This window comes from Aedes aegypti, chromosome 3 (genome assembly GCF_002204515.2).
Source record: "Aedes aegypti strain LVP_AGWG chromosome 3, AaegL5.0 Primary Assembly, whole genome shotgun sequence".
Taxonomy (NCBI): domain Eukaryota; kingdom Metazoa; phylum Arthropoda; class Insecta; order Diptera; family Culicidae; genus Aedes; species Aedes aegypti.
In genome coordinates, this window is record NC_035109.1 from 275,382,257 (window position 1) to 275,397,737 (window position 15,481).

General features: G+C 39.0%; 1 protein-coding gene across 1 annotated transcript in view; it reads left to right on the forward strand.

Annotated features, from left to right (window-relative positions):
- LOC5579529 overlaps positions 1 to 14,909 on the forward strand; it is a 146,738-nt gene extending 131,829 nt beyond the window's left edge. Inside the window, exon 2 of the mRNA XM_001647789.2 lies at positions 14,193 to 14,909. Coding sequence (XP_001647839.1) covers positions 14,198 to 14,872 — 675 coding nt within the window. The 5' untranslated portion in view covers positions 14,193 to 14,197 and the 3' untranslated portion in view covers positions 14,873 to 14,909. The remainder of the gene's footprint in view (positions 1 to 14,192) is intronic.
- The last annotated feature ends 572 nt before the right edge of the window (positions 14,910 to 15,481 follow it).

Sequence of the window (15,481 nt, forward strand, 5' to 3'; positions counted from 1 at the left end):
TTTTCAATTTTTTAACTTTAATTATTTTGACAAAATACATTCCTAATAGTATGCGTAACGTGAAGAATATAATTTGGAGAATATTTAATCTTAATTTCCCAGCAACGCAGTCTTTATTAAGATAGAACGAGGTGCTTATTTGTCCGACGATTCGACACGGGTATTGTGTCTTCCTCAGGGAGTAAATATAGTTTTCGTTTTTTGTCCTATATATTGTCGAACAAAAAACAAAAACTATATTTACTCCCTGACGAATACACAATACCCGTGTCGAAACGTCGGGAAAATAAGCTCCTCGTTTTATCTCAATAAAGACTGCGTTGCCGGAAAATTAAGATTAAACCATACCGTCGATACTTCACAAAAAAAAGAGAATTTTAAATTTTTGTTTGCATTTGGAGAATATTTAAATTATTGTCTTGAAAATATCGATTTAGAGAGGTAAACTTGCATGGAAAATTGAATCAGATAGCATCGAGTTAGGGAACATCGAGTTGGGGAGGTATCGACTTACAGAGTGATTGAAGTATTCAGAAGTTTCTCCTGAATTTCTTGCAAGAGTTTATTCTAGAATTTTTGCGGAAGCCCCGGAGGCCTTCCTCCGAAAATTATCTTAGGAGCTTCTTTGGTAGTTCAGCTGGGAGTTCCTCCGGAAGTTCCGCTAAAAGTTCCTTTAAGAGCTCCTCCGGAAGTTTATCCGGAAATTTCTCCAGAAGCACATGTAGATGTTCTTCAGCAAGTTGCACTAGGAGTTTTTCTGAACGTTCCTCTAGGAGTCTTTTTCTCGTAAGTTGGTTTAGAATTTCTTTAGGAAGATGCTCTAAAGTTCTCTTAGAAGTTCATCCGGAAGTTCTTCTAGGCTTTTTTATATTATTTATTTATTTAAAGTTCCTCTAGTAGGTTCTCGAAAGTTTCTCTTGTATTTTTCCAGAGAAATTCTAGAATTTTTCCCGGAAGTTCCTCCGGTAGCACCTGTAGGAATTATTTCAGCAATTCCTTTGCTTCATTGGAAGTTCAGATAGCAGTTTATCCAGAAGTTCTGCTAGAAGTTAATTTAAGAACTCCTCCAGCATCTCCTCCTTTATCTAGAAATTTCTTCAAAAACACATGTAGCAGTTTCTCAGGACGTTGCACTAGTAGTTCTTCTGAAAGTTCCTCTAGAAGTTTTTATGTAAGTTGCTTTAGAATTTCTCTCGTAAGGTCCTCCAAAGTTCTTTTAGAAGTTCATCCGGAATTATCATTAATATTATTTATTTACTTAAAGCTCCGCTAGGAGATCTTCGAAAGTTTTTCTTGGATTTTTCGAGAAGTTTATCTAGGATTTTTGTTGGAAGTTCCTTCAGGAGTTCATCAGGAAATTCCTATAGAAGTTCCTCCAAAACTTCCAGTAGGAGTTCCTCCGGAAATCTTAGCAGGAGTTTCATCAGTACATTCCTATAGCAGTAAGCAGTTCACCCGAAAAATTTCTCTAGGAGTTCCTCTAGAAGCTCATTAATAAGTTCCCGTAGAAGTTCATCCGAAAGTTCCTCGGATTTCTTAAAGAAGTCTTCCGAAAGTTTCTCTAGCATTTCTCCTGGAAGTTGATCTCAATATTCGTCCGAAAGTTCCTCTAGGTGTTTTTTCGTGAGTTCCTTTAGAATTTCTTTCGTAACAGCCTCTTAATTTTCTTACGATATGTGGCTGAAGATCCTTTGAGAGTTCTTCCGGAAATTGATATTCATCTAGAAGGTATTTGGAACTTTCCCTTGAATTTTTCTGGAAGTTTCTCTAGGATCTTTTCCGGAAGTTCCACTAGAAGTTCCTGTTTTCTTGTAGGAGTTCCAACGGAAGTCCCTGTAGGAGTTTGGTCGAATATTGCTGTAATAGTTCTACCGCAAGTTTTTTTAAAAATTCCCTCGGAAGAAGTATCCCCAGGAGTTAGTCTAGAAGTTTCACTAGGAATTTAACTGAAAATGCCACTAGGAATTCCTACAGAAATTCCACTGAGAAAACTTCCGAAAATTTCGCTAGGAGTTCCTCCGAAAGTTTCCCTGAAAGTACCTCTAGGATTTCCTCCAGCAACTCCCATACAAGTATCCCTGAAAGTTTTTCCGGACAATGCACTAGGAATTTTTCCGGAAGTTCCCTGGGTAGGTCTTCCAGGAGTTTTACTTAGAGTTCTTCTGGAAGGTCCTCTAAGATATCACCCAGAAGTTCCTTCGGAAGTTACTGTAGGGGTTCCTCCAGGAGCTACTCCAGTTCTTCTCGAAGTTTCTTTAGTATATCTTTGGCAACTTCGTCTAGGAGTATGTCTTTAGGAAATTCCTCTAAGAGTTCTTCCACAAGTTTTCTTGATAGTTCCTCTGCAAATTTCCCCATGAACTTCTACGGATGTTCCGGAAGGAGTATCTCCGCAAGTTCCGCTAGGAGTTCCTCCAGAATTTCCCATAGATTTTCTCCCAGAAGCTCCACTAGGAGTTACTTCAGAAGTTCCACAAGTAGTTTCTCACAAGTAGCCAGCGTTTCGATCCAGTTGTTGGGATCTTCTCCAGGGCTCGACGGGAATAAACGAAAAGTTGATTACCATCGAGCCCTGAAGAAGATCCCAACAACTGGATCGAAACTTTGGCAATTATTTAAAATTATCAACGCTTAATTCTTAAGTAGATGAAAAAACCGAATTTAGTACTATACCATTTAATTCCACTAGAGTTTGTATCCTTTGAGAGATACGCGTATTTCGACCTCAACTGTAAGGCCGTCTTCAGTGTCGTGTACTAGACTCGACTTCGACTTCGTGACTGAAAGCCAAAATCGAAATAAATTTGCAAAAAGGGGTTTTCTATTATAAGATATAAGTTTTTACTTACATTAAAGTACCGTGTTTAGAACATTTATCTAAGTTTCTTCATAGTAGTTTCCATATGAACTTATTTGGTCTTTGAGTCATCTTTGAATTACACTAAAATGCTGAAAATTTGTAAGGACACTCTTCTTATCATAAAGATTACATAAAACAGAGATATGAGAGAGTAAATTTTCTTTTTTGAACCACTCTAAAGCCATACGAACTGTAACCCTAAAACTGTTTTATTTCAACTGACCACATGCCATCAATTAAAGGATTATCCAGTTGTTTAATCTCAAACATAAAAAATCCATCGAGTGCTCTCGACAAAGAAAACCTAGGTTTGAAATAATTGCCGCTGCCAGTAATTATATAGTTCACCAAAAATATGTGGATAATCCGTCCTAATAACCCGGTTAGTCCGGTTCCACGATGATGACGCTACTGCCTGGTGGTCAAGGCGAATCAAAAACATCAACTAACACAATAATGGCTAGGTATCAAATGTGTGCGCTTGCGATGCCAACTCTCTGATAAGAATCGGAAAACCACGTGCCGAGCATGATACGACCCTTTTATCCACGATTTTGCTGGCTAGAATTATATCACGATCCTAACCGGTAATAAATGGCATTTTCAATCGTCGAAAAGCGAGAAGGTGGCACGTTTTTCGTCGAAAACTTTAGGCTGTATAAGTCTGTACAATCATCCAACGGTTATGTATAACCCACAAATTTGGATCACTGTTGAATTGACTCCTCTACTGTCAGCATCGTGTTTTATCACAAAAGTTTAAAAAGAAATGGAAATCGTATTTAATACTATACCATTTCATTCCACTAGGGTTTGTATTTTTTGACTAGATTTGTTCTTTTTTTCTAGTAGAGTCTAGTACACGACACTAAAGACGGCATTACAGTTGAGGTCGAAATACGCGAATCTGTCAAAGAATACAAAATCTAGTGGAATCAAATGGTAAAGTACTAAATTCGGTTTTTATTTATGTAAAGGTGTGCTTCTAAACAGCTCTAAGATTCGCTATCACAAAATTTTATTGAAATCGTAATAACTTAAGGACAACACATTTTGAAAATTGCAAAAATTCTTTTATTTTCATAATATGTGATAGTTAAGACCAGAAAGTTAAGACTCAAATGTAATTCTCAGTACTGTAAGTATATTTAATATACATTATCAGGGGTGAATTTCAGAATCCGTATTCAAGAAGTTGGTAATGGGTAGAGATAGAAGACAATTCGAGGTTAGTAACAATTATACCGTTTTCTGCAAGAACGGCACTCAGTGCCATTAATCTCATTTGCTTCATATCTTCATAGCATAAAATAAGTTTGATCTAAAGGTGCAGTAATGCATTGCACCCGTCATTACCCATGCATAGGCATCCCTTCTTTATTTTTGACTACAATACACAATGCACTTATGAAATCGATCCGTAATCAGTGCCGAAAAGGAAATCCCTCATGGGGAAAATTTGCAATATAATGCAATTCGACCGACTAATGGGTGATTTTATTCAATTTGCAAAAAATAGCTTCGGCGTATCGACCGTAGGAAAAAGGGGTTCCCGACGAAGCAAGAAAAATGAGGGTTGCACGACGTGCCCAACCAAAGCGATCATGATCTATTTCTTATGCGTGAATAATTGAGTAAATTTTCTTAGGTATTTCTTATTTAGCGTCCCATACGAATTGTACCCGAAGGGGGTAAACACGCACCACAGTCCTGACGATTGGGTTATATATTGCACTGTATCGCCGATTTCGTCTCGACAACCGTAATTTTAGTTTGCTAAGGCGACCTTCATCAACATAGCAGAAGTGAAGAAAAAGGGTTGAGCAGAATCGGTCACAAAACGATTGGAGGCAAACCGAAAAAAGGATATCTGATTCGTGCCTGAGCAAAGGAAGAGCCTGGCGGGTGAATTGGCTGTTATTTAGAATCGTCACGGCATGTAATAGATTAGTTGGCCATACATAAGTTATTTAGATGATGCCAAACCAATTCTGAAAACGTGTTCAATATTGGTTGAACCACAAATATAATCTGAAGAATTTGAAGATTTTTTTATGTTTGAAGAATCTGAAGAATTTGAAGATTCTGAAGAATCTGAATAAACTGAAGAACCTGAAGTTCGAAATCTAAAGAATTTGAAGAATCTGAAGAATGTAAAGAATCTAAAAAATCTCAAGAATCTGAAGAAACAGAAAGAATCTGAATCTACAGGAAAACGTTTTTTAATTTCGTTTTGCGATTGATATTTCACGTTTCTACAACGGTTCAAGAATTAAGAATCTTCAACTATGATCATAATTTATTGTTTCACAATGTTATTAGAAACAAATTAGAAAGAATTTTTGAATTTTGAATAATGATGATTGTTTCATTATTTTATTAGAGTTTCAAATCCAGACAGTGCAAAGTGGCTTTTTTCAGAAATTTCCTCAGCAGATGCTACAAAATAGATAGCCTCTGATCAAGATCGAAAAAGGCGCCAATATTGTGCACATTGCGCCAAATGATTTATCATTCCATCCCGTTGCGTTATATATCGCCTTTCTGCAGATTTTCTTCAAATGCAATCCATTGTAGAAGTTATCCCATTCCACACCTCTTTATTTTTTTTCCTCCGAAATCTCACCACCTTTCCCAAAATGCGTTTTGCAAACATTGCCCCGGGAGACATTTGCCATGCTAACGATTTGTTTGGCGCCTTTCACTTTCGTTCGATTTTTTTTTTATCAAAACCGAAATTCAGCGAAGGGTGTTTCCCAATTTCGTTCCACTTTGGGATGTTTCTGCAAACCGAGAGAATGCCGTCTTGTTCGTTTGCTACTTTCTTCTTATTTGTCCCATTTTTGGAAAACCACACCAAATTTCTATCGATCTATTTGTTTATCCTTGGGTAGCGCCCTTTTGACTGCCGACGGATTGGAACCCCTAGAGCGAAATTTCCTTTCGGATGATGTTACTCGAGCAGGGCTGCAAAACAAAAATAGGGAGATATGATTTTTTTTTCCAAAATTCCCTTTTCGCTTGCATACTAAATTTATTGTAACCTAAGATATTTTGATCACCTTGAAAACACGGAGCAGCTTGGGTGATGTGCAATCTGATGGTATGATTCATGATGCAACATTATCGGATGATTAATTTGGATAACATTTATCGTCCAGAGTCTATGCATGGAGAGTTGCGCGAAGAGACTTCTTCGATTGGTTGTTCTTCTTTGTCTTCGAAAATAGCCCCTATCTGTTTTGCTGGTCTGCTCGATAGGTAGACGGTTTGACAGTTCGAAAGGTAGATTTGGTTTCACTCTTCGCGCAACTCTCCATTCATAGACTCTGCTATCGTCAATTTCAATGTCGTTTGAACCCAGGATCCTATAGCGTGTACTATGCACAGGGTGAAAGTATTTCGAAGACAAACTGTGAGAACTGCGACGCCTAGTCATTAATCATGTTCAATTCTGAAGTTATGTGTTAATTTGTTGACACAAATTACAGAAGTATTCAGATTCAGATTGAATCATCTTTCTTATAAAAAGTAGCTAACTACAGACATTAGTCTTGACCACACACCATTTTCTCTCCAGAACCACCTTAGAGTATTACTTCAGGGAGGGGCCAGTACATATAGCACTCAAAACATGTAACAGAAATAGCCTAGGCAATCTACTCCTACTAGCCGACCTGAACAATGTTACAGGGGACCAGCCTCGGTAGGGCTCATTCTCTACAGCCGACTCTTGGTCGGCGCGACATAGGTGCTGCAATTCTAACATAATGTGAGTGACAGCGTAGTTACTGCATTCCAGCACTTGGCAACCGCACACTCTCTCTGGATAATATTTTCCGGGGATATGCCCCCTCCGCACGTCAAGAGCATACGACTCACAGCAATGAAACACTGCCAATCGAAATCGACATGCTCCGCTGTTTCCTCCACACCAGCACAATTAGGGCACGCAAGAGATTCTGAATTCCCGAAACTATGCAGGTACTGCCTATAGCAACCATGTCCTGACAGAAACTGCGTCAGGTACAAGTTCCTTCCCCATGGTTTCTTTTATTCCAATCTGACACCTTTGAGTCTAGCCGATGGGTCCATCTACCATTAGTGGAGTCATTCCATTCCTGCTGCCAACCTCTGAGCCTCTTTGGTTGAAGCATTGAACATCTTCCTTGATAATGAGCCCGATGGGCGTCAACCCGGCTATGATGCACACGGCCTCTATAGAAACCGTTCGGTTTTCGCTTGCTACTCTGAAGCACATGATCCTGTACGTGCATTCCAACCGCTTTAGGTTTCTGCTCGTTCTAAGCGCTTTTGACCAGATTGGTCCTCCATACCTTAGTATGGGTAGCGCCACGCTTGCCAGGAGCTTGCGTTTGCTGGAAATTAGAGTAGAGCTGTTAGATATCATCCTCGAAAGCGCCGCTATAGCCGTAGATGCCCTTTTACAGGCATGTTCAACGTGGCTAGCGAAGCTGAGCTTGTCAGCGATCATTACCCCAAGATGCCTAAGGGATCGCTTGGACTCTATGGTGCAATCGCCTACCGAGATAAGCGCCCGTTGCTCGGACTTGCGGCTGTTGACCACCACCACCTCAGTCTTGTGACGGGCCAGTCCTAGATTCCTAGACTCCATCCATTCCTCAACTATGGAAATAGAGTGCGCTGCTGCCAACACTACTTTCTCCATCGATTCGCCATAGACCACAAAGGGTGGCGTCGGTGAAACCAACAATCTTAACTCCTGTCAAAAGGGGCAATCTAAGTACGTCATCGTACATCGCATTTCATAACATCGGACCCAGGATTGAACCTTGGGGTACTCCCGCGGTAATTCGAACACTCTTCTTGCCGCCTCTGTGTCATACAGCCGAATCCTATAAATACAATAGCTTTCTAGAAGCTTAAACAAGGTACCGATTGAGGCGGTGAAGTACGTGGGCTATCGCTTCCCAACTTGCGCTGTTCAACTTGCGCATTCTTCACATCCAGAGTGGCAACCGCGCCGTAACGGATGCCGCTCCTTTTATGCTCAATTGCCACCTCAGCTGTCTGAACGACTCACTGGATAGCGTCCAGAGTAGATTTACCTTTCCTGAATCCAAAGTGATTGTTGCCGTCCGCACTTTTCGTATACTGTACTAGCTGGTTGAATACTAGAATCCAGGAAGATTCCTTGATCTATGCAGCGTTGCATCGTGGTTCTGAACATGTCCGGATCTGCATTCACTGCCGCTTTTAAGGCAATTTTTGGGATACCATCGGGTCCCGGTGCCTTGTTTGACGTGAATGATCTCACGATTTCTGCCAGTTCTTCGTTCGTCACCCTCGCCACTTCTTCTCCTTCATCTGCCGCATACGGGGGCCATGGGCTTGTGGGATGATGCGGGAAGAGTACATCGATTATCGATCGAGGGCAACTCGGGAGACTTCTCTTGGGGCGCTATGGCACCTTTGGTCTTAGCTATTACCACTCTGTAGATGTCACCCCACGGACTCGAGTTGGCACTCTGGCATAGACTATCAAAACATGCCCGTTTTAGATTCTTGATTTCCTTTTTGAGAGCTAATTTTGCCTCTCTGAATGCTGCACCGTTTTCTTCTCTTTGTGCTCCTGTGCGTGCCCGTTCCATTCTTCGTCTAGCCCGAAGGCAGATTGCTCGAAGATTTGCACCACCAATACACCGGCGGCCTGTTCTCTATAAGAGGGGCCTTTCTCAGCATGGAAGCATCACAAGCTAGTGATATCACAGCAACTATCTCTACACCGTTTAAGTCCAGAGTGTTCCGTTCGCGCCTCAGGGCTTAAATGAATACTTCGGCGTAGAAGCGCGCTGTTTTCCAACCTCGGGCTTGGGTCGAGTTACATCGCACTGCCTTCCGCCTTCCTGGTATTATACTATAGGGAATCGATTAATGATCACTATAAGTATAACCTTCATCAACGCGCCAGTTGGTACCTATAAGGTTAGGACCACATAACGTCACGTCAATAATCGATTCTGCACTAGTTCTGCGGAAGGTACTCACTGTACCCACATTTTCCAGCTCTACATTTAATGCGTCCAGAGAAAAAATTGTTGACCTCTTTATTTGCTGCAGCGGCTACCCCGTTCCACTACCCATGTATTAAAGTCACCAGCTATCACTACTGGCTGCCGATTAGCTAAATCGGCTATCATCCTGTCGACCATGTGGGAAAATTCCTCAATCGACCACCTTGGGGGCGCGTAACATCTGCAATAGAATACGCCGTTGATTTTTGCTATCGCAAAACCGTCGTTTGCGATAGAGACTACTTCTTGGATTAGGTATCGTCATGTCGTCCCTATCCAGCTTTTTACGCTAGCGTGCTATAAATTTTGAATCACCCCCTTCTAACATGAGCCTCTGTACGTGCCATAAATTCTTTTGTTCTCATGACTTTTACTGTGCGCCGTGTGTTGGTGCTGTCTCGCTCTCTCTTACAGACAACTTGAAAACAGGGCGCACAGTAAAAGTCAAACGTTTTATAGCATGCATAGGCTCATTGCTTGCCTACACTATAATTTTTATAGCTCAATCCAAGCAAGCTTTGTGGTTAACTTTCAATGTTGACAACGAATTTGTTTGTCAAAAATGTTCACTTTTATTTTCCGGCATTCATAATCAGAAAAGTATTTAAGTATTCTTCATAATTCACGCTTTTCCTTCATTTTCAGGTTGATAATCGAGCAATTTAAAATAGCATATTGAGACAAATAGGATCTACGGACGGACTCAATACTGATTGTATTATTATTACAACTAGTGCATCGGTATCCAATCATGTTTTAGTATGCCGTTCAAAACAAAAAGCGATAATTTTGAACAAAATGAATGTGTAGAATATTGCTACAAGCCTATTTAAGCGACATATTGAAGTCTAATCCCGATCAGTTTTCCTCTACCTTGGATTGTCTCTATAGTTAAAACTGGTCAAAAGTTATCAGGCCTTAAATTAATTATGACGGGACCGTACGTTTAATAGTGCTAATAACTTATTCTAAGAGTCAATATCAAATTACATATATAATTCCATCATTAACTTTTGTTTTGCCCTCAATTTTTGTTTCGACGAGCTCAATCCTCCCAAAATCTTTAATTCCGATACCAAACTTTGCCAAAATTCAGCTACAATGATTACGCACAGAGGGGCGGTATCGATAAACAGCATCTGTCTTGGAAAAACTACAAGGGCCACGGAAAGGGCTGTATCTATATTCCAGAGATTATCAATGAAACGCCAATGATAAGTTAGAAGTCCAGTCAATTCCTTTGATTAGGCACCTAAAATTATATAATTGAAACGTTATTAAATTGTTTAATTTATTAAATTGTTTAATTTATTAAATAGTCGAGTTATAAACATAAATTTAAATACGAAGAAATTCTGAAACAAGTGAAAATTCTTGACACTTGAATCAACAAACACTAATTACAGCCTACTAAGACTGAACTGAAAACCTAAAAACTGTTGGCAAGAAATGTCAATATTGAATCACCCATTCAGGTTTTACACTAGCTATAACAGCACCTTTGGAGACATCTAGACTTTTTAGTGCATCTACAATATCATGTACTTTGATTTGATTGTCGCAAATGTCATTTGGGATTTCCGGAAGAAATGAGAAATATTCACGATCTCGATTATTTTCTGAATAAGTAGTGTAAACGTCTTGAAAAAATGTTACAAAAAGATTGCAACTTTCATCAGGGTTCACACCAATTTTATCATCAAGGTGCATTTCAGATGGAAAGTTGTTAGATTTGGTTTTTGTTTTTAAGTAATTAATTTTTAGGACATGATTTCAATTCACGCTTAGTTCGTTCATTATACTCTTCAAATGCGGTATCAATGACAAGATTTAATTGATCGCAAATATTTAAATAGTTGATTAAATTTTCATCATTTTTACTTTTTTTGTATACAGTGACCCCACGCAGTTGAATCACTGTATTTTATGTGCCTTTTGCTTACGATTCTTTAAATTTTTGATTTCTCTACTAAACCATATAGGATATTTTGAGTTATGATTCCTTCTTCATATTATTAAGGGTACCGTTTTGACTCATATTCCGAACACTTAAGGCCAACAGTGATTTAAAATGCATCTGATTGGTATAAATTGGCTGATTTTTGTGTAAATTTCAATTCCTTCGCAAAGTCTAACTGTTAGCTGTTGGGTATACCAATAATAATGTTGAATTAATTAGTTTTAGTATTGTTGTTATGTAAAAGTATGGAACAACATTTTGATTCAAATGCCAAACACTGTGTTTATTCTGTCTCATGTTCCGAACACCTTGGTTCAAATTCCGAACAGCACGAATAAATCGTATTCAAATGAATAATTTCGCAAATAAATTTATCTGAGCTTGTTCTACTGGTCTTAAACTAGAGAATCATCACTACTCCCGCGGTAAACAATAAAATTGGAAACGTGAAAATTGAATTGCAATTGACTGCCATTTCCTTGTTATTCGGTGACATATTTCAGCGAAACATTTCAACCAAATCGCCATACAAAAACCGAGTGTTCGGAATATGAGTTTGTTCGGAATTTGAAACAAAACGGTATGTCGTCGTCTATTATTTCGTTTAAAATTTTGTAAAACATTTTAACGGCAGATTCAACATTTTCTTCGTTTCTTAACACATTTTGCCAACTTACTTGATTGATTTTCTGCCTTATATTGTCATAATTTGCTGAACGATAATCATGAACTTCTTCAAAGTCGCAATCTTTAGGTCTGTTATTTCCATGCACGAATAAAGAAAACTCAATAGCTGTATGAAAAAGTTCGTTTTTCCATAAGGGAGTCAATGATTCTACCACACAGAAATCTTCATCAGTATTCGTCATTAAGAGATCTAAATAACAGTTCTGCTGATTTTAACGTGGTTAATATGATTTAGACCTAGACTTGCCGATGCATCACATATAAATTGCAAAGCCTCATTTTCTCCAAATATTGGCAGCAGGATGCTCTCGTTGTCGACGTCTGGGAAGAAATCAATATCACGTTGGTTGAAATCCGTATATAAGATATAAGAGCCACTATCCATCTCCGCTGGAATAGTCGCCATTGTCACCCCATGCAAGCATGCAGTCCATGCTAGGAATAACAAAGTCCTTCATAGGGTACTATGTTCAGAGCCGGATCGGCGCAAGTCAGGTAATGGCATCTGAGCCTACTCCCGCCCAGTTGGAACAACCATGCTACGGGTTTGGAATGCACTCTAGGGTATGTCACGGTTTTACGGGACGGGAGCAGCCTGCGCCATTAGCCCACTCGCCTTTTCAGGCCAGTGTTACCCGACCCTACCCGAGCAGAAGAAAATAACTACTGAATACCAAATTGAGGTATTCCATACCAGATAATTTCCAATACTACATACCTGAATGAGGTATGAATTAGCCCTGCATAAGAGGTAAAATACCTCAAATAATATCTCAAGCATATTCTACGAACACCAAACTGATAACTAGATCAGGTATTGTAATACCTCAATAATACTTGATGGATTTTCATATAAAAATGAAATTTTTCAATTGTAGTTCAATACCTCCAGCAGACCTCAATAGCTGTTTAATACCTCAATGAAGTATTTTTAATTGTATTAAAGATTTTTTTCAATACCATTATAATACCAAATTTAGGTATTGACAACTGAACAATACCTAATTTTGGTATGATACCAAAAAATGGTATGCATAAGTTATTGGGGAGTTATTTGTTCCTCCTCGGGTACTAAGGGAGTAGAATGTCGGTGCTATTAGCCTCAACGCATATTATCCAGTATACATAATAGGGGCCGTACTGGCGTTGCACCAGGTCCGTCCCACTGTATTTGATCCCTCGGTAGTGCCCAAGTACCCAAGTTTGACAGATTGCAGTACACTTTTCACGGCATTCTAGATTACCTTATGAGCCATAAAATTTTGGGCGACTGCAAGGGACATGGAGGTCTTTAATTTGTCTTTGGTTGCACTGTGTTATATTTCGTCGACTTCATGCGCTTTTTGAATAGCCGTAAACCGTTTTTAGCCGATTTTAGCGATATAGTTTGTTCGGAGAAGTTTCCTGGTACATTAAAGCGCATCTTCTGATGAAAAAAGTTTTGTGATCAATCCACCTAGCAGTGCGATAGAAATACTTCAAATATAAGAAATATTCAAATATAAGAAATATTTCAAAACATTTAGATAGACATATGATGTGTTCGGCAAAGTTGTAGAATTGTCCATGTGAAATAACTTTGTCGAAGATATGAAGAGATTTTTCTATCTCTTATACTTTTTGAGATATATGCCGTTGTATGTGAATGGCTCCAATAAATCATATTTAAATCATGACTTTTTTCCAAGAGTTTTGACATTTTTTATGTTTTTTACAAAGTTTTTTGTCATAAAAAACCCATGTTTTTGCTGAGCATATCATCACGTCATCATCTTTTGAAGTAACAAAGTTATCTATGAATTACTCTTTTTTCAAGGGGTAGTTTAGGCCCCTATAACTGCCTTTCGGCGCAAAATGGCTCAGACAACTCTTACAAATCATGAAAGTTCCATATCTTCCCTTTCGGCTGATGATAAAAACATTTGTCTATAAGCGTATTTTCAATGTTCAGCAACCTTCAGCACCTTGTGAAAACATAAGAGTAACATTTTCATAAAACATTCACATTATCATTACAGTAGCTAGTGAGTGCCATATGCCATTCGTGTTCATTCGCCCATTCGTACAGGTTCCTCCTGTCCGACTGTCAGCTTTGGATTGATTTACTCCACGCAACTTTTTCCCAGCAGTAAAACCGCCATAAATCACATAAAGGAGCAAACACAAATATACGAATGCCAAGGTCGGTTGACCTTCCACGATGTGAGCCGCGTCCATTCTAGGGTTTACAACACACTATATTCCGATGTGATAAGCGGAGTGGGTAATAAACGTGTAGTCAGCAGGATCTGCACTTGACACAAAACAGCTTTATCAGCATCGCCGTGTTCCATTTTACCATTTTCCCATTATCGCTTTGTCCCTGTCCGGTCCGGTCAGGACATAAGGTGACATGCGGCGTTGAGGTTTTTGTGGGTGGTAATATGCTGAACTGGCATGATAATAAACGTTGATTGGGTTTTGCTCGTTCCATTTATGCTGACCATTTCGTTCGCACGTTATGTCCTGTTGCATAGTTTATGTTCATTAATTTACGTAGCTTTTTCATCTATTTTCATACAGTCAATTCTTTTTATAACGTATTACCTACCTACTTACCTTTAATTTTTATGTTTTCTTTTATTTACAGCCATAATGATGAAATGGGTGGTAACACGTGGACCATACAAAGCAGATGCGTCTATTGCAGCTTCCAACGTGCCAATTTGCGATAAAGAGAACTATTGCGTGGAATCTATTGAAATGTTGAATAATAACTCTAACACAAATGCAAACTGCTGTAATACAGGCAAATATCTACCACATCCCAAACTGGTTGATTTACCAGTCAATCGAAACAGTTCAACTCCCTTGTCCTCGTTGAATTCAGCATCGAGCAGACCCAAGAAGTTACGGACACGCAGAGAACGCAACAAGGCCCTCGTTAAGCGGCTAACAACTGCAGTCAACAATAACAATCTTTCGGACACATCCACTCCAAGGCCAAATCTCCGCGAACTACTAATCGATCCCATGAAAGACTTCCAGGTTATCTACCGCGACAAGTGCGATCAGGCAGCAACCCTACAAAACCTGCTGAATTCCTCCCCGCAAAGTTTTAACGAACGAGAAGTTAAAACTCCCGAAGGGCCAAGTCCTTCCCCGGCAGACGAAGGACACAATCTCTGTAGGCAGCGAGCCGTCCGCAGAAAGCACTGTAAGCCGCTTCCGATGAGGAGGGTGGTTAACCTTCACGAAACCAACGACAGTGCCAACAGCTTGTTCAACAGTTTCGTCTTTCGGGAACTGACAGAGGACGTGTTGATTTGAGAAGGTGATAAATAAAGAAATTAATCTAAATACACTAGTTTCAATTTGTTTTATTAAATTTATTATTGGAAATCCTTTTCTATCGTTGCGAAGTTTCCTACTCATTTACATTATCTCACTTGTTCATAATTATCTCTTTAGCCTTAGCTGTTGTTAAACCAACACATATTTAGAAATGATTTCTATTTTTTTAAGACGTGAATTTAATTATTCGGATGCAGATTCATACGCAATATTTTGCAGCTATCTACGTTTTACATTCATGCTTTCATTACTACAGCAGCGTGATAATATTGGGTGGTATGAATCTAAAGTGGTTGGGCATCTACTCAAAAGATAAGATTTCGATAAAAAAAAACTGTTTCGAACACAGAGCTGGTAGCGAATAATTTTCTTAAAAATAGGAACTATAAGGACCTTATGCTTGAAAAAAAGAGTCCGAAGTAGGACGAAAAAGAGACCAAAACAAGAATCGAAATGAGACCATACAGTAAAAACTAAAGATTTTTTTTCAGAAATTCAGCCAGATATTTCTCTGATAAATTGTGGCAATCATAACTCGTGACATACCAATAAGTATTACTGTACGATTTTTTCTAGTATTTCATC